This window comes from Parasteatoda tepidariorum, chromosome 1 (genome assembly GCF_982258835.1).
Source record: "Parasteatoda tepidariorum strain Cologne lab strain chromosome 1, Ptep-v5.0, whole genome shotgun sequence".
Lineage (NCBI taxonomy): Eukaryota > Metazoa > Arthropoda > Arachnida > Araneae > Theridiidae > Parasteatoda > Parasteatoda tepidariorum.
In genome coordinates this window covers 2,362,899-2,390,118 of record NC_141755.1, presented here as the reverse complement: position 1 = coordinate 2,390,118, position 27,220 = coordinate 2,362,899, and the positions used below count along the sequence as shown (strand labels likewise).

Below are 27,220 nucleotides of genomic sequence, written 5' to 3'. Positions count from 1 at the left end.
TAACATAATAATTACTTTAAGCATAAAATACTTTTTAAATGATTTATGTGATGGCAACCGAGATAACCAGCGAATAGTTAATTTCGCCAAAAAATTATCAGTCGAATTAGCATAATTTAAAATTTATGGTATATTTATAATTTACGGTTTATTTACAACATAAAAAAGGCAGAAACCGAAATAAACAACTAAGTAGAGATCGAAATGAATGTGTAATAGTAATATATTACTTAATATTCTTATTTACAGTACGTAAAATGAGAAATTCGAAGTTGAAAGTGCGCTATATAAGACTAATCCTTAATTAAGGCTGATCATGTGAAATAGTTGTTATTTCCAAATATCCTTCAAACATGCTCTTGCTTTTAATTTTATGCTCTTTGATTAAATTGGTCAGCTAAGTGCTTTTTTTTTTGTCTTGATGAAACAATAAATCATGATTAATCTTCAATAAGCATCAACCAAAAATTTTTGCACCTTATATTTTATTAAAGAACCTGCCTGATCACCAACATGACTTTGATCATTTGAAAAAGTGGTTATTCTAAGGCTTTTCCACCTTCCTATCGAATTATTAATTTAAACAGAATATGATTCTGTGGGTCATTAAAATATCATCGGAGGGCCATTCGTTGAAGATCCTTACTTTAAGTCATCAATCATCAGATTTAATCAGTATTCCCATTTTTTCAGTTTAATTCAATATCTAATTCAGTATTTAGTCCGTTTGTTTGAATGATTAAAATATATGCTGTCAGAATATCAAATTTGTCAGTTTTTTCTGAAATCAGCCGAAATGAAAACAATTGATTAGGTAATATTAAAGTTACCTTGTGAAGTACCAGGTAGAAACAGCACCAGCAACAACCAAATTTTGACAAGCTAATATGAATTGCGTTACCCAGACAAATCCAAATAATGAAAGCCATCTCATAACCTTCAAAAAAGGAAGTTTTATTTAGCTTGCAATTTAATTCGCTATAATAAGAATTGCGAAGAACTATAAATATTTACAAACTTTGAACTTGGATGTAAATTTTGTGATTTTTATATCATTATTTGAATGAGAAAAAAGGATGCCATTAGCGATTTCCCGTCACACGGACAATCAGATATTATAATTTTATTCAGGCTTTTATGAATAAAAATATTTTTACGTAATTAAATTAACATGGTTTTTCGAAGTTCTTTTGCTGAGAAAAATTGAGAGACCTTAAACTTGAAAAAAAGGCGGAATGTTTAGGCCATCTTGTTACGAAGAATTATTTGGGCTTTATGACGGACTAATAACTTAAATATTTTGAAAGTTATTAAAATTTTAAAAACCGCCAGTTTGGTGACATTTTTCCACCTGAGAAAAAATTATCAAATGCCTTATTCTCATTTTTTTGCAAATTTTTATGAGTCCAGATAATACAGCATTAGACTTAGTTCTCAAATTGGGCTATTAAAATAAATATGAAAAAATTATACAACAAACACTTTTCATTTCCATAAAACTGTGGCTTTTCTCCTTATTGACATTTTGCACCATTTTCAGTCTAAACATAGAGGATGCTGTTTAAAGATACTTGACCTAACAGTCCTGCTGCAAACTCACAAATAGCATATTTTTCATAAAATTATCATTTTATGTCATGGCGGTGCCTTCTAAAAACAGCTTGAATACTTCAATATTTCAGACATCGATTCAAATTTAAAAAATGTTTTTATTTTATTTTATTTTGATAAATATGAAACAGTTTCAAGCATCACACGAGAAGACAAAATGAGGCAATTACTCTCATAGTTTCATAAGAAAGATAAAGTTTAATTTAAAAACATTTAAATAAACCAAATACCTGTTAATATGTCACTAAACTAATTATATGACTTCTAAAATTTCTAATATATTCGTGTTACTAAACAAATATTCAAATATAAATGGTAAATATCATATCATTTAACAAACTTCTGAAATTAATGTTTTTAACCAAAAGGTTAAATAGTTATTGGATTTAAATTCGTTTTATATTTTATTTTCGAAGCGTCATTAATCTGTTGGATTGAAATTTTTTCAAGACTTAAAATTCTGAAAATCTTCCAAAGTGCTCACCTGAAAAAATGATTCAATAGGGAAGGTCACTCTTCCTTCCCTGTCCACCAGAGGCTTGCCGGATGTTTGGAGGCAAACAAACCCAAAGAGAAGGAAACAGCTTGCTGCCACAAGTGATATGAATGTCTGAAAAATAAACATTTTCACACTGCTTTAAAACTGATGAAAAGTTGAATATTTTCTTATTTGTTTTAATTGAGAAATATTAATTTAAGTAGTCTGGCAGTGCGTAAAGACGCGGTTCCCAGTAAAAGATCGACGTCAAGCAGCTGCCGTCAGTATAAGGGTGGGCGACCACTTGGATCAGCCTGCATAGGGACCGGGGGTGCGCTGTATCGGTCCTCGTTAAACTGTTCGCGCGCGCAAGTCGTCACTTCGTGCGCAAGTCGTCTGGCTACCAAAGTGGGGGAGCCATCCCCTCTGCAGAGGATCGAAATTGCAAAAAGATTTCTTTGGATCCTCAGGTATGTTTCCCAGACAGTCGCCAATATTGCTCTTTGTGCCGTTCTAGTGCAACGTTAATAAATCACCTACCATTCATTTAAGTGAGAATTATTAATGAGGGAGAAATTTAATTTAATTTAATTAAATTATAATATTTATTAATTTTATCTGAATATTAATTTAGTAAAAATTAAGTGAAAAAGTCTTTTCAGATGAGAATTCATATTTTATTTACAGAAAAATTCCTTTGTTATGGTATCTGAAGTGGGATTATATTCACATTTACATAAAGTGTGAGGGTAACATTTATGTGAAGATTCGTGCAAAGTCTGAAAAGTGTGTGTCTACTCATTTATATGAAAGAGGTATGTTTTCTTCTGATAGTTTTTTTAAAAAAAAGAAATAGAATAGAAATGCATTGTTTAATCTTTTTCACTACCTGGAGAAATAATATTCTAGTCAGTTGTTTTCAGAAAATTTTCTTTTTCTTTCAATTCACTGAATGATGAGAAGTAAAATATCAAGTTCTTGTTTGCTACCTTCGAAATTTTTTTTTTTCATTTTCATTAAGTAATTAAAAAAACAATTTTTGTAGAAATCACTCATAACGAATTTTGCGAAAAAACTGTAATCTTTTACTTAGGAATTAATTTCATACCAGTGGCTTGAAAAAAACGTATTATATTCACATTTTTATGAAGTGTTTATTGCCTTCAGTTAGCTACCATTTTTACTTCGAAAAAAAAATACCTTTTAATAAATCCCCTCTATAACGAAAAATTCTCAATAACGAAAAAACAGAAGTTTTGAAAACGTTTATATTAAGGAATGCAATTTTCTAAAATTGCGTGGGAAAATGAAATATAAAAAAAAAATTAAATAAAATCTGACAAAATTAAATTTTCTAAATTTATTAAATGATTTATTTTGTGGTAAAAAGAAGAAAAATTCAAAATAAATAAATAAAATAAAGTAAGATAAATATAACAATACATTTAATAAGGTGTATAAATTTTTATCGAAACTTTAAAACTAATTCGATGAAGAGGGAAAAAATACCTTCAACGAAATATTATGCCTAAGAAGATTTTATGGCCGAACAATTGTAAGGCTAATGACCTGAGTTCGCAGTTCAGTGACCTTTTATTTCTTTAATTAATTCACCTCTTTTTTATTGCAAGGTAAAAGAACTTATCTTTATTGAAACCTGAATGAAAAGTGGGAAAGGTCTCGTTACAATACAAGCATTAATATTGCTTCCATGAAAGAATCATGATTTAGAATTCAACAATTATTTCTCTTCCAACGAAAAAGTTTAATAATAAATAAGACTTTAACCTCCACTGGTTGCAATAATATCAAAGGCATTGCAGCAACTGCTTTTCCCGCCTCTTCAAACAATGCAGCTACCTTAAAGAGTAAAAAAAATAACCGTTATTAAATAAAATATTATCAAGCTAATGGTCATCACTGCAAAAGATTTACAAAAAGAAAGAAAAACATCTTTCACCCCACAATGTGGGGTAGTAATACGGAAGTGAAGATGCTGTAAAGGCATATATTTTTGGAGTGGGGGAGTGATAGGCATTTCGCAGAGCCCGTCATTCAGCTGCTATTCATATGCCAGATCAGCACCTATATTCAAATACAAAGAAGGATGTACACTTAGGTAAATTGCTAAAAATTTCTCGAAAAATAGGGTTAAATAACATTTTATTTCATAGTTATTTTACCATATTCAACCAAAAACAGTCAAATAACCATTAGAAAGATGGTATTCAAACTGTAAATAGTGAAAAAAATAGTTTATTTACTGATTTCACGCTATAAGGTTAAACAACTAAAATTTCATACTCTTCCGCTAGGTCCATGGCCAACTAGGCCAATGGCTAATCGAGCACGTTCCTAGAAAGCTGAAAGATGCGATAAGGAGTTAATATTTTAATTTTCCATCATCGGATGCCTTACCTAATGCAACAGTGGATGCTTCAATCTAAATAGTATTAAGTGGGTGGTGAACACCTTATAAAACCCCTTAGTTCCTCGCATCTGGGTAGCAGAGACTCTTCATCCAGTTGTGGGGGGGGGGGGGGGCTCGAACCGTTGACACCAAGAGGTTCCCAGTGTCCTTCATTCCTCAATTGATAACTATTGAAATGCAAAACTCTCATTCACGATAGATGGCACCACCAGATAAACTAATTAAGCCACGGTCCACAATTCACTTGACAAAACGCAAACATAACTTTACGAAAAAGCAAACGCAACCTAACTCCAATAACTAGTTACACTTCATTTTTATAGTTTTCCAACCATGCTAGTTGTAAATGACTACAAAACCATAAAATTTTGTATTCTTTGTTGCTTAACCATTTCAGTTGTAAGCCGTTTCACACCTGTAAAGGTAGAGAAATATTCCTAACCGTATACTTTACAGTTAACTGGACAATCTGGAGCCGGGCTTTTTTACAGTAATTTTAGAATTGAAAATTCTAACAGACAATTCTGCAGAAGATATTACGAGCGGTTTCCAAACAGGTGGCTGAGTGATCGAATTAACTTAGCGTCTGCATCAGTTTCTGATTTATTACAGATGTTTCTCACATTTGTTGTCAAGTTTTAAGTAATAAAGATAATTTGTCATTCTTTTTTAATGGTTTTCTTCCTTTTCTCCCAGTAAGGGCACTTTCCAACACTCCCCCTCATTTTTCGCTGAAAATTGTTTTTACTAACACCCTTTACAGCTGTGATCATTTGCAAAACCCTGAAAATTCTTACAATATAGTTATTAAATAGTTTAACAATATAGTCACACTACTTAAAGCGTTAGTACCCTAACGTCCCTATTAAGATAAGGTTTTGAAAATGCATTATTGGTTCGCTCAGAGGAATAATTTTCAAACACAAATTTTACGTAGTTTGTTTTTAAAATTTTTGTTCATCTGGTGAAAGAAAATATAAAAATGCAACAGCAATCCTTATTTAATATTTTTTATTATGTATGACCATCGCTAACCCACTCATTACAATAAATGATTCTTGCAAGTGAACAACGAAGAAAAGATGTTACAGAATAACTACAAAATACTGTAACACTAAATATAAAATATCAATTAATTTTAATCGTTTGGTGAAACAATTTCTCTCTCACTATTCTTGCGATTGGTGCTTTCTATAAGTGCAGACGATTCTTGCTTAAAGCAAAACACTTAGAATAAATTTAAAGATGGAATCGAAAGGGTTGATAATTAAACAGCTGTTAAATCACGGATTTTCTGCAGGTAGAATCTTTAAACAATTAAAATCTCTTGGGTTTAAAAGAAGATTATATATTGAACTGTAAATCGATTATTAGATACTAATAGGTGTAAAGATCGACACAAGTCCAGTCGTCCTACCTCAGTTCGTACAAAAAAATGTATCGAAAGAATTTGTGAAAAGATACGAAGAAACCCACAGCGCTCTGCTAATAAAATGGCTGCAGAAGAGAACGTGACTAGAAGTACTTCATATCATATCTGGCTAGACAGCCCAGGGTGGGCCAGTGCCTTCCTTGAATTCGAATCCACTTCTCTCTACTTTTGACACTTGTTCGCCAGTTTTTCTACTTTAGAGTAAGGAAATCAGTCTCAACTAAATCCTGCCATCTCAGCCTGGGTCTACCTCTTTTCCTGTTCGTTAGGGGTTTGTGTAACAGGATTTTTTTTAAATTTGAGTCATCATTCCTTCTGAAAATGTGAGCTGCCCAGTTCATTCTATGTATTTTAATGAATTTCACAATATCTGGCTCTCTGTAGATTTTATACAGTTCAGTATTATATCGTCTTCTCCAGGAATTATTTATTTTTATTCCACCAAGGATGGCCCTCAAAACTTTTCTCTCAAAAATGGCAATTCTAGAAGTACTATTTCAAGTTATATTAAATAAAGAACTGGGTTTTCACCCTTATCGCAAAAGAAAAGTTTGTGGTTTGACAACTGCTCAAAAAATAAAAAAAAGTTGCAAAGAAGAAAGAAATCGCTGAACCGGCACACTGACACAAGTGTTGACAGAATAGTCTTTTTCTGATAAGAAAATATTTTGCACAAATCTAAGTTATAATGCTAAAAATGATGTCAGCAACCATCGATGATATATACCTGAAAGTGACCTAGGAACTGCTTTCCGAACACGAATTCTGTAATGGTTTGGTTTGCAGTGTCTGTCAAATAACGGGGATTTTCTTCTGAAACTCATAGATAAAGAGGTAAAAATCAATGCTGAATATTACAAAAAGGAATTATTTGTGACACATATATTACATGCTGGCAGATTGATATCCCAAAAAGGGTTGGATATTTCAGCAAGCTTCTGCACCGTAACACCGAGTCACAACACAAGCTTCGCTCCATATCAATTGTCAGAAATTTTTTAAGCAAAAAGGTTGGCCCCCTTCTTCACCAGATCTAAATCTTTCAAACTATTGTGTTTGCGGTATTCTAGAGTCTGAAGTTAATACTAAGCATCACAGAAATTTAGACTTCATCAAAGCTTCTTTATTGCGTGATTGGAACAAATTATCTCTTAAAAAATTTTTTTTTCCATCATCGGACAATGGCGTAAGAGATTATCTTTAAAAATGGTGGTAGATTCGAACAAAAAGTTTTAAGGTAAACTTCCATTTATAGTGTTCATCATATTTGTGTATTTATCATTTAATATCTATACAGCAAAATGATTTGATATTTGCAACAGTGTTTTGTAGCTACCCTACAAATATGTATGCATCATATTAATCAGAAAGAATATATATATATATATATATATATATATATATATATTCATACATATATAAATTCATATTTATTATGTTTCCCAATCACTTTCTTATTAGTAGTTTTAAATCGTTTATACTTTGTGCAAAAATTTTTAATAACAGTGTTTCAAGGGTTTAGATAACACGCTTCCTCTTAAATACCATTTCACCAAACGCATTTCGTTTAAGTCCACAATTTTCAAAACATTACAAGACAGCTGACACACTTACCAGTTTAATTTTATTTCTCATAAATATGATGACTAGAATATAGATAACCTAGGAAACAAAAATAAAGTTATTTCATTATATGTATTTTATTACAATATTAAATGTTTTTGAAAAAATTACAAAGGGACAAAAATGACCCGGTCGAAGTTTAAGACCAAATATTTTTATCGCAACTTATCATTTTGGAAGATGTTTGGGGACCCATATTTTTCAGAAACAAAAAATACATCCTCCATCAAAATTATACTCCAACACACTTATGGCACTCAAGAATGATGGCATTTTTCTGGCCTTCTAAAAGCACAAATGCAGTCACACTATTCACCAGACTTGAATCACATAGATTTTTCTGTTTGTCTCATTTTGAAGACAATAGTTAGTATTAAATCTCATAAGACATTGAATAAATTCATGGGTCAAAATTAGGACTGGGCTATAAATCGATGTATCGAGACATATCGATTTAACGCATATATCGGCAAGACGATACAGCGACTTTCATTCAAGGCCATGCATCAGAAATCTGATTTAAGCCGTCGAGTAAAGACAACGAGTGCAAAACGATATAGCGATGTAAGACACGCAAGGATATAAGAAAACGATATAGCGATATAAGACTCTTCTCTTACGTTCCGATGTCGACTCGCGCTGTGGAAGACGATGTTCGTTTCGTTATGTTGAAACGGCCTTGATTGGTGAGCTGTAGAATTAGAATCAGAGTTCTAATTCTACACCGATCGCACCTCTTAGCTTATTTTTTCTTTGTCGCGACTTTTCTTGTAGATTATTTTCAGTGGGACTAACTTCGTGATCGCCGATATTATCTTGCTCTGAAGGCAATCTATTATTGAAAAGAATATATAAAGAAGAGTTTCTTCATTAATTAGATAAGTTTTTTTTAAAAAAAAACTTCTTTTTATTTTTAAATGGGAAAATTATCGGCAATCTAATTTAGGCGCCCATAAAGAATTGAATTTGTTAGGTTATTTTTTTATCTTTTATTTAGGTTATCTTTTTGGATGAAACTACTAATAATTTAATGAGTTTTTATTACTGATTTTAAATTTATAAATCTTGTTGTTTTTAATTTTAGAAATAAAGTTAAGGCAAAATTTATTTTTGTCATTTGGATTTGGACATAAGTCAATCAACTTTGTTTATACAAAAAAAGTTGAAAGGTTTGCGTATTTTATTCATTTTTTTAAATCATTTAACACTTCGTTTTATTAGAGAGTATAATAATTTTTTTTTAAAATATTCTTTTCATATTATTTGTTAATTAGCTAAATATATTATCGAGCATCACAATTTTTTTATTTTCAAGAAATTACTTTGTTTTTCGTTCATAATTCGGTCATTATTTAATTTAATTTAATTATTTATCTGAAATGATAAGGTCCCGCAGTGGACTGATCGGTTCCCTGCACATCACCGAAGTCAAGCATCACTGGATGCGATCAGTGTGCGGGTGAGTGACCACTTGGATCAGTCTGCGTAGGGACCGAGGGTGTGCGGTATTGGTCCTTTTTAAACTGTTCTACCGTAAAGTGTTCGACTTCGCGTGCAGGTTGTCGAGCTACCGAAGCGGGGGTGCCATCCCATCTGCAGAGGATCAAAATTGTGATGGGATGTCTTCGGATTATCCTCAGGGATGTTTCCCAGACCGTCGCCAATAGCCCATTGTGCAGCTCTAGTGTGACGTAAATGAACTATAATAGAACTATAATAACTGAAATGATAATAATAAAAAATAGTGTTTTAAAAGCGTTTTTTTTCTAAAATTTATTTAACACTTTGTTTTAAGCATACAAATAATTTTTAACGTTTCATTTAGAAATTGAACATTACGATCGAACTTAATAATTATGTATTTATTCATGCATAATAGTACAAGAAAATATTAATTTGTAAAAAACGCTTTAAAAAAAGTTTTTAACACTTTGTTTTACGCGTATTATGAATTTCTAAACAAACATTTCAATAAACATTTTAAGTAAGATTTGTACATTGTAGTCAATTTATTTAATATCTTTCTTAAGCAAAACATATATATCTTCAAATTTATAAATTGATTTAAATCAGTCTGAGTATGAAGTTTTGATAGAAATCTGACTTTCTGTGCCTTTCAAGTAAATGAAATTCAAAAATACTATATCGCGATACATCGCTATATCGTGATGCAAAACTGACGATGCATCACGATATATAATTTCTTATATCGCCCAGTCCTAGTCAAAATATAATAAGGTGCGGAAAAAAACGGAAAATGGCGTGATACGTTTACAGTTCAGCGCTATGATCCCTTTTAGAAATTTGTAAACATCTTACAAATATAAATATTTTCATGCTTATTTGAAAATGTGATTAAAGTATTTTAATAAACAATAAAATTTTAGTGCATTATTTGAGGCTAAATTATTTTAAGCACCTTGCATAATTTTAAAGCTTCTAAGTTCATTTAAGAGAATTTATAGGCTTTTAGTGTGCTTCTGAATTCTTAATAATGTATTAAGAACGTTAAAAAATATTCTATTAGAATAACTTCTTTAATTGGATAAAATTTTTAAAAAAATCTTAATTAACATTGATAAGTAAAAATATTAATAGGTTTTCAATGAGTTTTTCTTTCCTTTCAATAATTAAATTAGTTATTAACTCAGCTTGTTAGCCTGTCAATTCAGCAGCAATGAATTGCTTCTTCGTACTCATAAGCTTTCGATCAGAATTAGGTTTGACTTTCAAATGCAAAATATAAATGGACTAACTTGAATAACTTTCGATCTACTGATTCATGTCCTCAATCTTAATGGTTCAATAGGGTGACTTCAAATATGCTAATTAATTAGTGCAAACGACACATGAAAACGTATTTTCTCTGAATAACTTTTTTTCGACAGATTTCAGACTTCAAAAATATAGGGGATCAGGAGAGTGGTCTGAAGTTTGAATGCCTTAATTTCATCACATCTCGAGAGCTATTTAAGCGAATTGAAAAATTATACACAATTATAAAATTTGTTTATCCAAAGATAATTCCGTGTGAAAATCCAAGTTTTGGTAAATATTTATTATTTTGTATTATTTAATTTAATAACAGTAAAAAAATTTGAATTGTAAGTTATACAAATTTTTGCATCATTTCAATGAAAGCAATTTTTAATGGCATAATACAAAAATTTAAGCGAAATCGGTCAAATATTTCCTGAGAAATTGATTTTTAAAATTACAACTGATTTCAGTATCTGAAATATCGTCTGCACTAATTGATTAGGGTATTTGAGGTCACCTCTTCCAACCTATGAGATTTAATTCTAGAATGCGAAAATCCCATCATTAGATCAAAAGTTATTTAGGGTTACCTGTTATTCATTTTACGCACTGTAATGCCGACATCGATGCCATTTCTGATCTAGATCTTAATTATGACGCTTTTTTTTTACAAATTATTTCATTCAAATAAATGTTAACCAAGAGTTTTCGATTAAAGTACTTGAAATATAAAAGTTCGACCTTTTATCAACATAGATGGGATGAAAATTCGCTTTGCATCAAAAGTAATGATGACATTGAACAAAGTACTAAATATAAAGCATCGGCAAGTATTTTATTTGAAATGGGTTGTTCTTCAGCTATAGCTGTTACGATGCAATCATGTTCTATATGATCGATGACTTTTTTCAGTTTTCGTTTCTTTTAAAATACTTACATTGAAATGACCCAACTAACTATTCAAAACGAGCAATATTTCTCAATATTTCACAATTCAATTCACATACAGATATATGACTCTTTAAAATAAAAATGCCGAATGTAAATCCATGGGTTTTTGCTGAAATAATTCTTTCGTCCTTTTAAAAGGCCGATTCTTATTTTCCAAAATGAATATAGCACAGGGGTTTGATTATTAGGATATCTTTTGTAAAAACAAGATACTTTTGTATATCATAATACATCTATCTGAATATTTAGATCTGAAGTCAAAGTACAGGACATAATAGAAAAAAAAATTAATTGTATAGTGGGCAAAAAAAAGCATCACTCTAAATAACTTTTGATCTAATAATCGGATTCTATGACTCAATCTTAATGGTGTCCTCAAATATGCTTAATTTAGTGCAGACTAAGTTACGAAGTCAGACACGAAACGTACTTTCTCCGAATAAACGTACCTTTTTTTTATCAGATTTCTGACCTCCCAAATAAAGCCGCAATTAGGGTTCCTATAGTTCGGTCAGGAGAGCGGTCTAAAGTTTGATTTAAATTTTATTCTTTACGTATTTAATTATATCTCGAGATATTTTTAAGCGAATTGAAAATTTTTTGCACACATTTATAAAATTCGTTTATCCTATGACAATTCTATGCAAAATATGACTTTTAAAAGATATTTATTACTTTTTATTATTTTATTTAATAATGATCGAAAAACTTTTGAATTGTGAAGGTATAAAACTTTTATATCATTTTAAAGAATGCAATTTCAAATGGTAAAATACAAAATGTGAGTGAAATCGGTCGAATACAAATTTCAAATTTATTTTCAAAATTTATTTTCCCATTTGTTTCGAAAAAGAGGTAAGTTTATTCACAGAAAGTACGTTTCTCGGACTAATATTTTACTCAAAAGAACATCTGCACTCATTCATTAGCATGTTTGAAATAAGCCTTTCGAATCTTTAAGATTGCTCACAAGAACGTGAAAATCCAATCATTTGATTAAAAGTTATTCAAGGTGGTCTGTTTTTTATTTTGCGCAGTGTACATAACCGACAGAAATAGCCACTTGATATAAAAAGCATGTCTACCACTGTTTTAATATAGTCTCATCTATACCACTTTTTTTATGGCAGTACTACATAAATGGGTTCTCACGCATCAATAATTTTAAAGGAGAATTTGTTCTCCTCAAATTCTTAATGATTTGTTTTAAACTAAAAATACTTACTGTAAAAATGGTTGAAAGAACTGCGGCTATCAGCCAATACATAACGCGTCTCTCCTTCAGATCTTTATTTGGACCATCGTATTCCTCTAAACGTTTTTTCTTCTCATGCCACATGTACCTGAATTTAAAATTTTTTTATTATATTATAAAATTTTAAAATTTATTTATTATTATTTTTTTATTTTTTTATTATTTTTATTTTTTTATTATTTTTTTATTTTTTTATTATTTATTTAAAATTTTATTATTATTATTTTTTACACGGGTATTCTAAAGCATATTCTGTTTCAGAAATTAACTGAACTTTAAAATTATTTATTCTTTTTAAATTTTAATCCAGGTGTATTAGTAGTTATTTTGGATGCACTTTACAATAACGTAAATTAAATACTCCGTTATTACAACTTAAAGGAATCTGGAAATTAATTTATTGAAATTTTACTACGGCAAAGAAAACTCGGCTGAAAAAAAAAAAAAATTTTTGCATCTATATTAAAGTTCTTCTTCTTTTCTAAATTAAAAAAAAAATGCTAAATCTCTGGTGGCTTAGGGGATAGAGCGTTCGCCTCACAATGAGGTGACACAGGTTCGTTTTCCAGCTGTGGTTTGGTTGATACGAATTTTGCTCCCGGCTCGCACCGGTCTTCTTCTGGGTTGGGATCAAAATGACGAGGCTCTGCGGAGTTGAACATAGATAGTCGCAAACTCAGAATCGAGTCGGCTGTTTAACACCGGTTACAAAATAAAAAAATCTCCATACTTGGTACTAATATTTTTAACGATTTATAGAAAACTTATTTAGCTGGTTATAATAGAAAAATGTTTGCGGGAATGAATCGTACAGGTTAAAATTTATATCTAGAATGGCAGATCATACACATTTTTATATTCTGTAATTCTCTTACATATTTAAAAATATGGTTCTAATCTAGTAAGTATAACTATGGTAATCAACACTCAATCTTTACTAAATATCTTAAACACAAATGAATTATTAAAAAAACAAGTGCACAAATACGACACATATCGTGTATGATAATATACTAGAGTAGATCAATTAAAAAATAACCTCTATATTTATAAGTTCTAAAATGTATTGACAAATCGCGTGTTAAATATTTGTATTCAATTCTTGCACTTTTGTAAGTTCGCAATATTTAGAAGGCAGAAACGTCTTGTTAGGAATCACGTGGAACTAAGGATGGAGTTTTCAAACAACGCTCTATAAAGCCACGTGACTCCACTAAGATAAATAGAGAGTGTTAGGAATTGTGTAACTGCGTTGCCTTGAAATCTTGTAAAAGAATACCACTAGCTTGAGGAATCTATCCTCATGTTTATTTCAAATACAAATGAACAATATTTTATAATCGCCTCTTGTGTAAAACTGTCTATTGAGATTGTTTAATTGTTTATTAATAATATTATTTTAATTGTCTATAGTTTATTGTTTAATTGTCTCTTTAGAGTTTATTAAATGTTTACTTGAAATCATTTATCTTTTTTTTGCTGATAAATATTAAGTTTTTGTTTGCTGGTTCAATAGAATCACGAAAAGATGAATGCTTCTAGAATTATTATTTTTCCGACGAAAATTTAAATCGACATAATTTAATTTGGATATTATTATTTTTTGCTCAACTTAGACTCTTTTTCTTCTACAACGAATAATGAAATATTTGCATTTCTAAAAATTAATGAATTAAATCGTTATTAGCTTAAAATCAGCTAACTTATTTTAAAAAAATTCTGCGGTTGCAAAAATAAGGAAAAGAATATTTTTCATTTTCATTATTTTTATTTTATTTAAATAAATCGTCATTTAAAGTAGAATTTAAAAAAAAAAGAAAATAAATACCGAGTAAACTAAACGAAGTTTGTTAGTAAATAAAGTTTAAAACATTCTAAAAGTTGAAAAATTAAAAATAAATTAAAAGTCGACTAATTTTATCAAATACTTAGCCAATGTTGCATCCTACTTTTTCAGATTTTCATTAAAAAAGCCGTTCTAGTAACATTCACGTAAGCTCAGCGAGATGAAGAAAGAAGAATAAAACAAGAAAGAATAATAAATTTTTTTAGTTAAATTTAGTTTGTCTGCAAGAGAGTTTAATTAAGGTTTCATTTAGTTTGTCTGCTAGGCTAAAATAAAGCTGCTTCGCTTTCCGCCATATCTGCTCATTTCTGCTGTAGGGCGTCGAGAACAGAAGAATGTGCAGTAGTACTATTTAAATAGCAGAAAGTGAGCCGAACATTTAGCGTTAATTGGGAGCTGTTCAGTCAAATTAGGACACTGTCAAGGACAAATTGTATTAAACTTTTCGTGATGTATTAGTGATAGGCATCAATATCGAGTCTGTTAAGACCAGGGGAAAGAAAAAAAGTGATTTCATATGAATAAATTGCTGTTATTGAAGAAGTTATTTAGGGTAGTCGAAAATTTACAACTAGTGATATTACTGTGAGAGTGTACTTTAGAAATCTTTTACTTTTTTGTACTTTGAAACAATTACCTTTTACCATTAAAAAGTACTACTAAATGCTTCTGATCTGGTCACATCTACCATTAACATGATTTTATATTCACTTTAGTTGCTATTATATAATCTGATTGATCAGTTTTATGCAATCTGCAATGCCGTCCTCTTAGTTTCTTTTATAACCCTGAATGGTGGGTATTATAACCCTTAGGTATTTTTAACACAAAAAAATATGATGGTTTTTACCAAATATAAACTGTGATTGCTAATGAACCAATTGTGACAATTATTAGAACAGCCCAGATGATGATGGAGGCACAGAATCGGAGAACGATCAATAACAACACAGAAAGCCCTGAAAAGTAAGACAATAACAATATTACCATAATTATGCTGCAATTAATCGTCAAACACACAATAAGAATTAGAAAAAGAAAAAAAATTCTGGATAACTTTTGATCTAATTTGATAAAGTGCAACCTTAGTAGACGGATGGGCAACAAAAAAAAATTATTTCAAAAGATAATTTAAGTTACTGAAAAAAAAAGGTTGCTCAAAATATAGCAAAAATGTGCCACAATAGTTCCTAAACAATTGATAGTCTAATTTGAAAAGCCCATGAATCAGTATATACTCATTTTTGAGCAAAATTTATTATCTCAAAAGCAATGTGACTGAAAAATGTGTAAAACAGATGTTTGTTGGCTGCTGTCAAAATTCGAACCGTGAACCTCCAGGTTTGTAGTAGAATTCTCTACCCTCACAATAATGTACACTCCAGTCTAAAGCGAGTGAGGAAGCTTTTTAGAGTGACCGTTTCAATGACACATTATGGCATTCATTACACAAAACTTAACAGTTTTTAAGAAGTAGCGAAATAAGCAAAAAATATAGAGTGGCTTCCATAATGACACAGCATGATATAATTTCCAATTTCAATAGCACAAAAGGGTTGCAATTTGTAAAATATGCTGGCAATAGCTCAGTCGGTAGTTTAATTTTAAATTTTTTGCTTATTTCTCTACATCTTAAAAACTGTTACGTTTGTGTAACGAATGCAATTGCAACGGCCACTCTATAAAGCTTCCTAACTTTCCCTCGACCGGAGAGAATACAATTATATATGACGGTTAGAGCATCCTCTGATACTCTGAGGCTCTGGATTCGAATCTAGTTGGCAGACAACGAAAATTTCCCTCTCACATTTCTCCCTCCCCATCACTTTTGAGACAACACATTTTGCTCAAAAAAAGTAGTGACATGTCCTTTAAATGACTTAAGGAGCCTTTTTTTTTTATGGATTTTAAATTTTTCATTTTAGAGTTTGAGAGTGAAAAATGTTTTAAGAATCATATAAATTTACAAAAAAGTATCCGGACATCCAATGGTACAGACTCTTATAGTAGTGAAGCTTACATTAATGGGATGCCCAGCCTGCTTTAAATCTAAAGAGGCTTTTCTTCAGTTAAAAGGTCGAAATTTACCTCCTGTCATCCAAACACAGCTGAAAGGAATGCTGGCTGGTCTCTCTGCATTCCAATTCATCCCTAAGAGTTGTTCGATGGGAGCCACAATGAATATTTTGTTCCGACTGCAAGAGAAATGGGTTTTTCCCGCGAAATATTGCCATAAAGCTGGGTGAGCAGATTTGTGAAGAATATTTATTTATATCTCAGAGTTTCCAACCCATAAAACTTTAAAAGACTCCCACCGAACCATGGAAATCATTCGCACAATAATGATGCTTCATTCGGTAGGTGTTGAGATATTTTTCTCCAGATAACTTACAATTAATATTGAAGACATGAGAGCGGGATGGGTTAAATAATTTCTCTGATTCTAAAGAGAATTTATTGCTTTTAAAAATGAATTTGTTTATTATTTGCTCAATCTACTGCAAGTACTCAAGCTATTAAAAGTAATAACAATAAAACTACTTATAGTAAATATTGAAGAGGAAGAAAAAAACATTTACCAATACTAATGAGGCATAAAAGTATTATTTCTTTCCAGCAGAGGCTGATGTCCGAACCCATTTCCTATTGAATAAATAAAATTTATGAGATACATTAAAAAAAGGAATCCTTGTTTCCTGTCTGAAATCAAATGACAAGAGATCAAATTGAAACTCATTCACTTTCAGTTATATAAATATTATTATATTTTATAACATAAAAATCTTATGGATTAGCATTCAAATGTTTCAAATAGTACGTTGTATAAGTTTAAAAGGCAAATTGAGTTAATATGTTCTTACTTCTAGAAATGGCAAAGTAGACTGCAATAGCTTCGATGTCGTTTGTTTCACTTTAGTTGGTAAACAACGGTGGAAGGTTGTGTTCCTATTTAAAAATAGAACTTGTGTTCATCCTTCATGTGTTTTTAGAGAATTCTCACCAAAAATGAAGTTACAAAGAAAGTGCATCAGAGGATACAAATAAATAAAGTGATGTCACAGTCTGAATATCAGTATTGTGGAAATGAAAGGTTGAAAACATACGGAAAAACTTTAAAATGTTTCTAATAATTATATTTTACTCACTCAGTTTCTTCCCGTAATTTTTGTCTTAACTTAAATATTAAATTAAGCCCTTATTTTCGATATTGTTCACAAGAATTGGAGAAAAGAATATGAAGGGCAATGATTACGGAACACTCCATGAAAAATAAACATAGTTTTATGAAACAAACCAGAATATAGTTCAACAAATTGTGAAGATATATATAGTCACCATAAATGACCATGTTGCAAAAATATGTCTGCAATCATAACCAATCCTCACAAGATTATGATATTCAGTGGGTGATGTAATAATAAGATAACAATTTATTCATCTAGAAAATAATGAGTATTCAAAATTTTGTCACCAAAGGGTGAATCAAAAATAAATGTCTGCAGATATAATATTGCATCTATTATTTTTTCTCAAATTACAACATTTAAGAAAATTATAATAAATTTCGCTTGTATTTCACCCACAAACTTTCGTTTTTTTATTTTTTATGCAGCACCATTTGAGTAGTACTTCCTTGTTTTTTAAATAAAAGTAGTATGTGTGTAGAGAACATTCACACTAAGTGAAATAATTGCTACCTAACAAATTAAAAAATTTTTAAGGAGAAGGACATTTTAAATATTTTCATTTTCAATAGATATAAATGATAGGTTTCTAAGAGCAACTTACTCATATCCGTCCGGACATTTGTCTTGACAAATTTTCTCCATTCTACAATCTTCTTTGACACATTTCTCATTAATGACCAGATATCTAAGGGAGAATTTCACAATCAATGTATTACAACAATTATAAAATAGAGTAATCAATTACGAAGAACTATAACCAATTTAAATGATTTAAGTGAATTTTGGTTTTGTAAAGATAATTCAAATATTATTTTCTAAACACAGTTTTCCATAGATATCGTCTATGGACACATGTTATATAAATACATATATTTCAGAAAGTTTTAAGCATAACTGTGATTTTTTTTTGTAAAGAATCTTAATGTTGAATTCGGATGTTATATATAAATTCGTTTACAACTACAATTCCAATTCACTAATATATATATATTTTTTGTTTTATCATAAGTTATGTTTTTAGACAGCATCGTCAAAACCAATGAAATAAAATTAATATATTAAATAAAATTAAAAATATATTATTGCAAATAAGTTTGACAATATTTTATATTTTTTATCCTAAACATAGCATTGGCAATAAATCTTTTCACAAATCTTTTATAACTATATAAATATACTTTTAGTCCAATCAATATATATTCATAACAATGATTGCACGTAAGACATTTGAATAAATTCTGTTTTATGATTGTGCATTATAGCAGGAAGCAAAATGGAAAAAGAAAACAGGCTTGATTCCAATAAAATTTCGATTTCGGAACAATGTAACGAAACAAATCCCAAGGTCAATCCCAAATTAAGAAAACACATCAGATGCCACGCATTAAGAATAAGATCATGAGATCGCACCAGAGTTGCATTTTACATGGGCACCTGACTGAAAAAGAAAAAGAGGTCGGAACGAAATAACTTAGAAGGACATTCAGAGAAAGAAAGATTTTGAATGATTTATATTGGGAAAAAGCAACTTTTAAACTGTGGGAATGACATGCCTAATATTTGGTCTCATAACCACGTCTAAGATGAACAGTTGCCATCGTCTGAATATATAGTTGTTTCTACATTCGTGTTCTATATGTATAGTATTCTATAGGTGCATGTATATGCATTAACTATAAAACACAAAATAATTATGAACGTAACCTATTCTAATGATTAAAAATGTGTTTAATGACTCCATTTTAAAGCTTTTTTTAATGAAATGCAAGTTTACACGAAACTCAACGCATTTAACGTTTATTCAATTTTTAATGCCGCAAACTGTTTTTTTTTCTTCTCTTCTTTTTTGTATTTCCTCTGCTTGCTCGATTTGTCTCTAGTTTTTCTATATCTTCTTATTTTATGTAAATCTTTTTTTTTAATCCCTTGTTTCTCTATTCATTCCATACTTCGTATTTCTTTTATAAATCAAAGAATTCTAATTTTTATTGGAAAGATTTTTTTAAGAGCCTTAAATAAAAATAAGACTTATTTTCTACCTGCTAAAAAACCCGTAAACAGCAGCCTCTCAAAGAAAAGAAGAGAGAGGGGGGAGAAAAAGAAAGAACATCATCCAAACAAATCAACACAACGCCACAATAAGTCATTTACTTTTACTCCTTAAAAAAAAAAACAGCACTGTCAGTCAGTTAAAGATGTATAAAAAAGACGAGAAACTCAAAAATTAAAAATAAAATGAAAAGAAGAAAAAAACGATACATTGGTCAAAGGAAGGTTGGGGGATATAGATTGTAGGGTATGCTGCATCATTGCCCCTCATTGGCATTATCCGTTTATGAAGCGGCATAGATAAGCATAAGTGAAAACATCGTACCGTTCCTTTTTGTAGTCAACACTGGATCTGTTGGCACCATTGATAGGTTTGTTCTTAAAACCACACATGTTACCATAATCATCATAGCCGAATAACAGTCTTCTAGGATCGCCGTTTACAAAAGCAAGTCCCACGCCAACCAGCTGGAAAACAAACAAAAATTCAAAAAGGAATTTAAGAAGGAAATTTAAAATAATAAACTACCAAGAACAAGTCTGATAACGATGCATTCATATTTTTAAGTATGCACGTAATAGTTGAAAGTTGGGCAATGTAGGGAATTTTCAGAGTCAATCATTAAAAACTTAACACGGAAATAATTAGGAGGAAATCAAATCGTTTTAAAAATTTTGATTTACGTTCAGTCAAAATATCTAAAGTTTGCCTCGTCCTCCGAGTTGAACAGTTGCAACTAGCCTGAATTTATTTAAGAAGAATGGGTAAATTCATTTGAGCTTAGCATACTATTAAAAATGAGATATTTTCATACAAAGACCACTTTTTGTAGATAGACATTCAATGAGCTAAAAAAAAGAAGTAACAATCTAGCTAGACAAGTGAGGTAATGTTTGCTTTGAATATATGCTGCTCATTAAAAATAAAAAATTTTTACTTCGTTATATTTCCTGACTGACTGACTTTGTTATACTTCCAAATTAACTTATGTATAATTAAGAATGACGATATATATATATATATATATATATATATATATATATATATATATATATATATATATATATATATATATATATATATATATATATATATATATATATATATATATATATATATATATATATATATATATATATATATATATACTAAATCTGCTATAACTTCTAAAATGCTAGTCCTATTAACTTGATCTTGGTCTCGTAAGATTCAACGCAGAACAATGCTCAGAAAACAAAACATTACTAGTTTAGTAAGCAATGTTTTAGTTTCTTCTCTTTGTCTTTCACAATGGTGGTTAAATCTTACGTCTAGGGGAGAAACAGACTTTGGATACCCATAATGGGCCTAACTTATTTTTAAAACAATTTTAAGCTATTTCTTAATTATTTCTGCACTCAAATACATTCAAGAACAGGCCTAATAGGCCTTAGTTTCAAAAACCTAAAAAGTGATGCAACCATCATTTCCAGTTGTATTAAAGTATAAATTAAAATATTTTTAAAATGAAATCTCCAGTTAGATATGAAAACACTTAAATCTTTTCTTTTTAGCCGAATGAATAGCTAAGAAATCACCTCATTTAAACATTAAGCTATCATCGTTCAATCTACCAAAAATTTATAATTAAAAAGCATATCTACCAAAAATTTATAATTAAAAAGCGAAAAGTATCATACCTATAACCAAAAGCAGCAACAACAAAAGAACAAATATGAAATCAAAATCTTTAGCTAAACCAGAAGAGATAGTCATGCATACCTTCTAACTGTCAAATTACTTTTAGATCGTTTATTTCCTTTTAATTTCACTAACAGTATAGTACGGTATCCGATAAAGGCAATTCAGTTACTTCTATCAACTGATTGTCAGTCGAATTCTTCGTTCTTAAAATTACAAAAACGGGTATGATAACAAGATACTATTAAAATTTCCCACAGCTGAGACTACCCTACAACAGTTACGATATCATTCAACTGAAAAACAAAATATTATAACTGTTAAAATTTCATACAGCTAGACCCAGTAATAGTGTGAAAACTTCAGACAGTTGTCAAAATATAACACAATTAGAGAAATTTTTCAGAAATATATCATGAAAAAATGTTATAATGTTACTGTTTAGATAATATTAGATATGATACGCACCAGGAAAATTATGTATACTGCGAAGATAAACAGGAAAAATGAATCTGTACATTCTCTATTTCTCACTGGCCCTTCAAAACCATCAAATGAGTCAGGAAACGACCTTGCATTTTGCTAGAGTAACAAAAAAATAACTTAGACAATAAAAATTTTTTTGAATTTTTTTTTTCAATTTCAAAAAAAAGTTTATTTATTTAGTTTATTTGAAAAAAAAATCATTCTTTAAAATTGAAAAAATATTAATCCAAGCATTAAATTAGTATTTAATGTAAAACTTATTCAGGGAGATATCTACATTTTTGTATCAACAGCAGAAATTTTTGGTGACCCATGCAATAGGATATTATTGAAAAATTAATTTGGGTCACTATCTTTTATATAACTGGCGCAGAACAGCCGACCCAATTCTGAGTTTACTTCTATCGATATTCAACTCCGTAGGATTGTAATTTCGAACCTTATTCAGAAAACACTCCTGGATCGAGCATTGGGAGAAACTAGCCTTCCTATTCTGATGGATCTAATCCGCATTTGCGTTACATGGAGAAGAAAGAACTCGAAAATCTCCAACAGTTAGCTTGACGGAGAGGGGATTCTAACCCACGATCGTTCGACCACTGAGGATATTTCATGTTAGAACTGTGATCGATGCCAGCCTGGAGCAGAATTCGTATTTATAAGTCGAATCTCAGATTTGAACCTGGGTCACCTCATTGAGAGGAGATCGATAAAAAAATGTTTAAAACTTAAAACAATTCAATATCATCTCTAAATATTTTTATTTCTTTATACATTTATGGCTGAAAACAGAGGCACAAAAACTCTAAATTCTTCTTAAATTGCAATAAATCTGTTTAAGCAATAAGAAAAAAATTTACCTCTACATTGAAACTTGAGTTCTAACTTACTTTTACCGACCCAACCCTTGATGAACTACTGCAACAACAACCCATTCTTCACTCATTTCATACTTGTTAGCCAGCATCACATCATGATTATTATTTCGAAATTCTTGATGTCCTATTTCACGTGACAATTCTAAAAAAGGAAAAGCATAATATCCTTGATGATTTAACTCTTAAATCAAACTCATTTCAAAGTATATTTATTAATCCTATTAAACAAATTGAATTTCCCTAGTCAATAAGAAGAAAACTCAACACGGAAATGATTCATTAAGAAATTTGGGTTTAGATCCAATATAAATGCTTAAAGATTGTCCCGTCCTCCGAGACAAGCAATTAATTTTACGGTATATTTATTATAATTAATTATATTAAAATTGAAGTACATATACTTAAATAATTGACATTTAAAGATCACTCATACACGCTTTTTAAACACTTGGGCAATTGAGAAAGCATAATAACAACAGTTGGCGATGAAAATGCAATAAGCAATTTTAACACCACACTGGAGGCTGTGAATTAAGCAAATTATAAGGTTATGTTGCTACTCGTAACTACTATAAAAAATTTGTCAAGAAATCGGGACAAACTAGCCTCTCTGGGTAAGTCTAAAAAACCATGATTTGAGAAAGTGTTGAATGAGAAAAACATGCTGAGGGCTGGAAACCACTACGTTTTTTGCAAAATATTTTTTAAGGTGGTAGAAAATTGAAAACTGAAGTTTTGAGAATTTTTGGTAGTTTAAATATCTTACCATGAGAGAGAGCTGAGGAAAAATGGCGTTTCATCTGAACTTTTCGAATCATTTACATGTTGTAGTGAGGAAAATAATTTTAAATGAAATTTCCAAAATAAAAAGTTGCATGCATTAAAATTTAAACATTAGCTACCACTCAAAGAATTTTCCCTAAAAGAGTAGAAAGACCTGGATGATGACTCTTACGTCATTTTAAATATTATATATAAAAATGTTATGTTAAAATCGGAGCAGTTAGTAGATGTTGAGTTAACAATGGTTGGCGAACTGTGGTTTGCGAGCTTCAAGTGAAGTTTTTACTATTCGAGAGCTGTATGTATTTCTCGTTGACGCTGCGTGTGCGCAACACTTTGTATTGATGTAATAGGTTACCACTTTGAAAACAAGAAGTTAAGGAGATAACGTTGAAACTAAATTGAAAATTCACTGGAAACTGGTTGATTTAATGGATTGATAAAGTAGCTGCCACCCTAGTTTCAAATAAATAATTTCAGATCAAAATATTTTTTTAAATGTTATTTACATATTTTTAAGAACACGAACGTTATTGTTTCACAGAAATAAATTTAAAAATGAAATAACTGACTTACAATTTTCTAATATTTTTTTTTTTTTATTTATTTATTTTTTTTGAGAAGAGAGGGAGAATGTGAGAGTTTTAATAGCAAATTTTCAATTCCACCTCAGTTAACTTAATTTAGGAGAAAAAACAAAAATTGTTTGATTTTCAAATGTTAAATAAAAATTAATAAATGGTATAAACTATACAGTTTTGAAATAAAAATTTGCAAAAAAAATTTTTTTAACAAAGGAGAAAATACTTTTTCTCGAAAAAATATTATTTTGCTTTGCCTTGAATTTAAGGCAAATATTTGACACGTAATTAAAAATCTGAAAAAAACTTATCTCACCTGATTACAAAAGTTCGCAAGAACTGCCATACGTAGTGAATTAAATAAGTAAAAGTAAGACTTATTTCATTGGAGAACAAAATGGCATGAAAACCGTACACTGGGCTTTTTAAGGCAATAATAATCAAATACTCAGAAAAAGAAGAAAAGAAAAAAAACGAAAAATGAAAGGGAGGGGGAAAAAATCCAATATTGAAGATAAAAGTTTACCATCGCTTATCTGTTTAGTACTTTTGAAGTTATCCGGAAATAGAAAAAATGATTTCAAAATATAAATCATATTCCTGACTACAGAATTCGTGACGATTTCGTAACGAAAACGAACATTTATTACTTTATTTTTCGTCTTGGAGTCGGATAACACGCAATGACATCATTTATTTTTTGTTTATTGATTTAATGAATTTTTAATTCCACCCTTTTCTAAGCGATATATTTCATATGACAGGCCGCTGCTTTTTTTTATTTTATCAATCCCATAAACTCATTACTGAATTGTATCTAGCTCCTTATTATGATTTTTAATTTTTGTTAATAATTTTTAATTAATGTAATTTTTAAAAACTATTTTCCTAGTGTAATTTTTATTATGACGGATTTTAAAAAGAAAAGATATCATAATTTTATTATGATATCTTTTCTTTTTAAAAGAAAGAGAAAGAAAAAAAGTAATAAAACGAGATTTTTCTTGTTAGAATGTATATTGCTAAAACAAGATAATTTTGCCTGCAATAATATATTAACAATATGAAATATACATATTTAGATCTGTTGCGAAAGCTCAATACTTTTTCCATCGCTAAAGCGACAGGCAACGTGAAGAAACATCCACTTAGTATAGATAAATATCAACTAACACTACTTTTTTCACTGTTTATCCTTTCGTTGAAGGGAAGAAGTGAGTTCAATTTCCAACTTTCAAGATTATTATTTTTCATAAAAAATAAAAACATACACCGCAAATTTCAATTATTACTTTTTATCTCAGAGAAATAAAATATACCATTCTCCGTCGATTTATTTGTAATATTGAGGTTTCAGTAGTAGTTAACGCAATAAAATACTTAATTAATTTAAACAGTATCCTTTTGACGCAGAATTTTTATGAAATATATTTTTCATACTTTTTTTCATTATTTTGAATTAATTTTGGTCAAAATAAGAGGAAAATATTCGATTTAGCATTTTAATAATTTATGGTTACGAAATATAGCATGAAACAATGGCATCTGCGTTATGGGTAAAATATTCCAATCACGGCTCACTTCCAGACAATAATTTATCAAACTTACACTTATTTACTCTATCTAAGAAGAACAATTATTCACCACTGAAATTTCTTTCATTTACAAAATCAATGAGTGATGAGTTTTTGAATAGGATTGTAAAAAAAATTCTTTTCAAACTACTTTTTTTTTTGGATTTTAGATTGTAGTACAAATATAATTCCGATAATCTAATAGATTTTTTTAGTAACTATTAGAGTCTGTCTTTAACAGTTAAGTACCAAAATATTGTAATTAGAGTGTCAGAAAAAATTATAGAAGAAGGATACCGGTATCCCATCTGCGCCAGAGGGTTAATGTACCGCTATATACAAAATAGAACTTTTTATAGTATTGAAATATGAAGAATTGTCCATTTATTGGTTGAATTATGTATCGCTGTTGAGTTACAGAGTTGGAGATTCTTTGATCGTATTAAGCACATGTTTTCTTATTCCGGATAATTGTCTGAAAACCTATAGTGTCAGGGGAAGGGTGAACATAAGTGTGACATTAGGTCACAGCCTAATTTATAAATACTAATTCTTTTAATTTTGTAATACATTCTTTTATTTTCATCATCTTTCTTTAGCCCCTTAAGCGGTAGCGCAATTTGGACATTCTCCCCCTAAAATTCCTTACCAGCTCCTTAAAGAGCCCCTTTCTTTCGAGAAGTTTCCACCCTTTTTTTCTGAGAATTCGCAGGGGTTGTCGGCATCTTTCATCTCCGCGTGTATGTTGTGTTTTTCAACCGTAACTTTTAACGCATAATCAATTTTTCGTCTCAACTCGTGATTTTTAGGTAATTTAACTTTAACTTGCACAACATGCACTACAACTTCAATTTTAAGTTTTTGTATCTTATAAAAAGGAAGAGCGCGAAAGACGGAATAGCTTTCGATAATTTGATGTCATATAATTTGCTGCCCTCCGCTTAACGGAGTTTTAACATTTCTTGCTCCCACCTCCCTAAGGTGGAGAAGCTTTTTTCTCTCGAAGATGGCTTCTCTGCGCCATCTTCATTTGATGTTGGGCTTTGTTCGCTGAAAATAACTCACCTATCGCCATGCTGTCCTTTTCATTGTCTCTGATGAATTGCTTACTAAAGAATTTTCCTTTTCCTGACAAATTGGATTAATGCCTACTAAAGAATTTTCCTGACAAATTGGATTAATGCCTACTAAAGAATTTTCCTGATAAATCGGTTTTAATGCCTACTAAAGAACTCTCCTGATAAAATCTCCAGTTTTTTTAAAGGATGATCCGCTGACCAACTACCGTCAGGGATGGAAATCCCCCACAGTCATTTTTAACTCCTGTTCCAGTCATCACTAGTTCCACATCCTTGGCATGAGCCATTCCTAAAATGATGTCGTGCCTCAACATGATGATTTGTCTAGTTTGTTTTTCCTCCAATAAAACAATAGTGATTTTTTTAAAAAAAGAACTGGACTGATTCCTTTTTCACTAGCCAAAAAGTTTTTGTTTGTTTCATCCTAAACTCATCTCCGATCCAGGACTGGATATCTTTTTATGGATAAAAAGGTATGTGCTTTGAATATACTTGTTATCTTCTAGAACTGTTTTTGAAGAAGAAGAATTACTA

The 27,220-nt window shown here is 30.1% G+C and overlaps 1 protein-coding gene across 3 annotated transcripts in view; it reads right to left on the bottom strand.

Annotated features, from left to right (window-relative positions):
• LOC107450068 (choline transporter-like protein 1) overlaps positions 1 to 27,220 on the bottom strand; it is a 74,648-nt gene that overhangs the window by 8,070 nt on the left and 39,358 nt on the right. For 2 of the 3 annotated variants that reach the window (XM_087158415.1, XM_087158413.1), the window contains exons 2-13: positions 22,682 to 22,811; positions 21,774 to 21,887; positions 19,950 to 20,092; positions 18,177 to 18,260; positions 17,249 to 17,333; positions 16,967 to 17,030; positions 15,238 to 15,346; positions 12,512 to 12,629; positions 7,567 to 7,614; positions 3,878 to 3,949; positions 2,096 to 2,221; positions 831 to 937 (exon numbers count right to left, since the gene is read on the bottom strand). In XM_087158415.1, coding sequence (XP_087014541.1) covers positions 831 to 937; positions 2,096 to 2,221; positions 3,878 to 3,949; positions 7,567 to 7,614; positions 12,512 to 12,629; positions 15,238 to 15,346; positions 16,967 to 17,030; positions 17,249 to 17,333; positions 18,177 to 18,260; positions 19,950 to 20,092; positions 21,774 to 21,887; positions 22,682 to 22,726 — 1,115 coding nt within the window. In that variant the 5' untranslated portion in view covers positions 22,727 to 22,811. Of the gene's footprint in view, positions 1 to 830; positions 938 to 2,095; positions 2,222 to 3,877; positions 3,950 to 7,566; positions 7,615 to 12,511; positions 12,630 to 15,237; positions 15,347 to 16,966; positions 17,031 to 17,248; positions 17,334 to 18,176; positions 18,261 to 19,949; positions 20,093 to 21,773; positions 21,888 to 22,681; positions 22,812 to 24,349; positions 24,471 to 27,220 lie in introns of those variants that run through there. The other variant, XM_087158414.1, reaches the window with a different exon arrangement.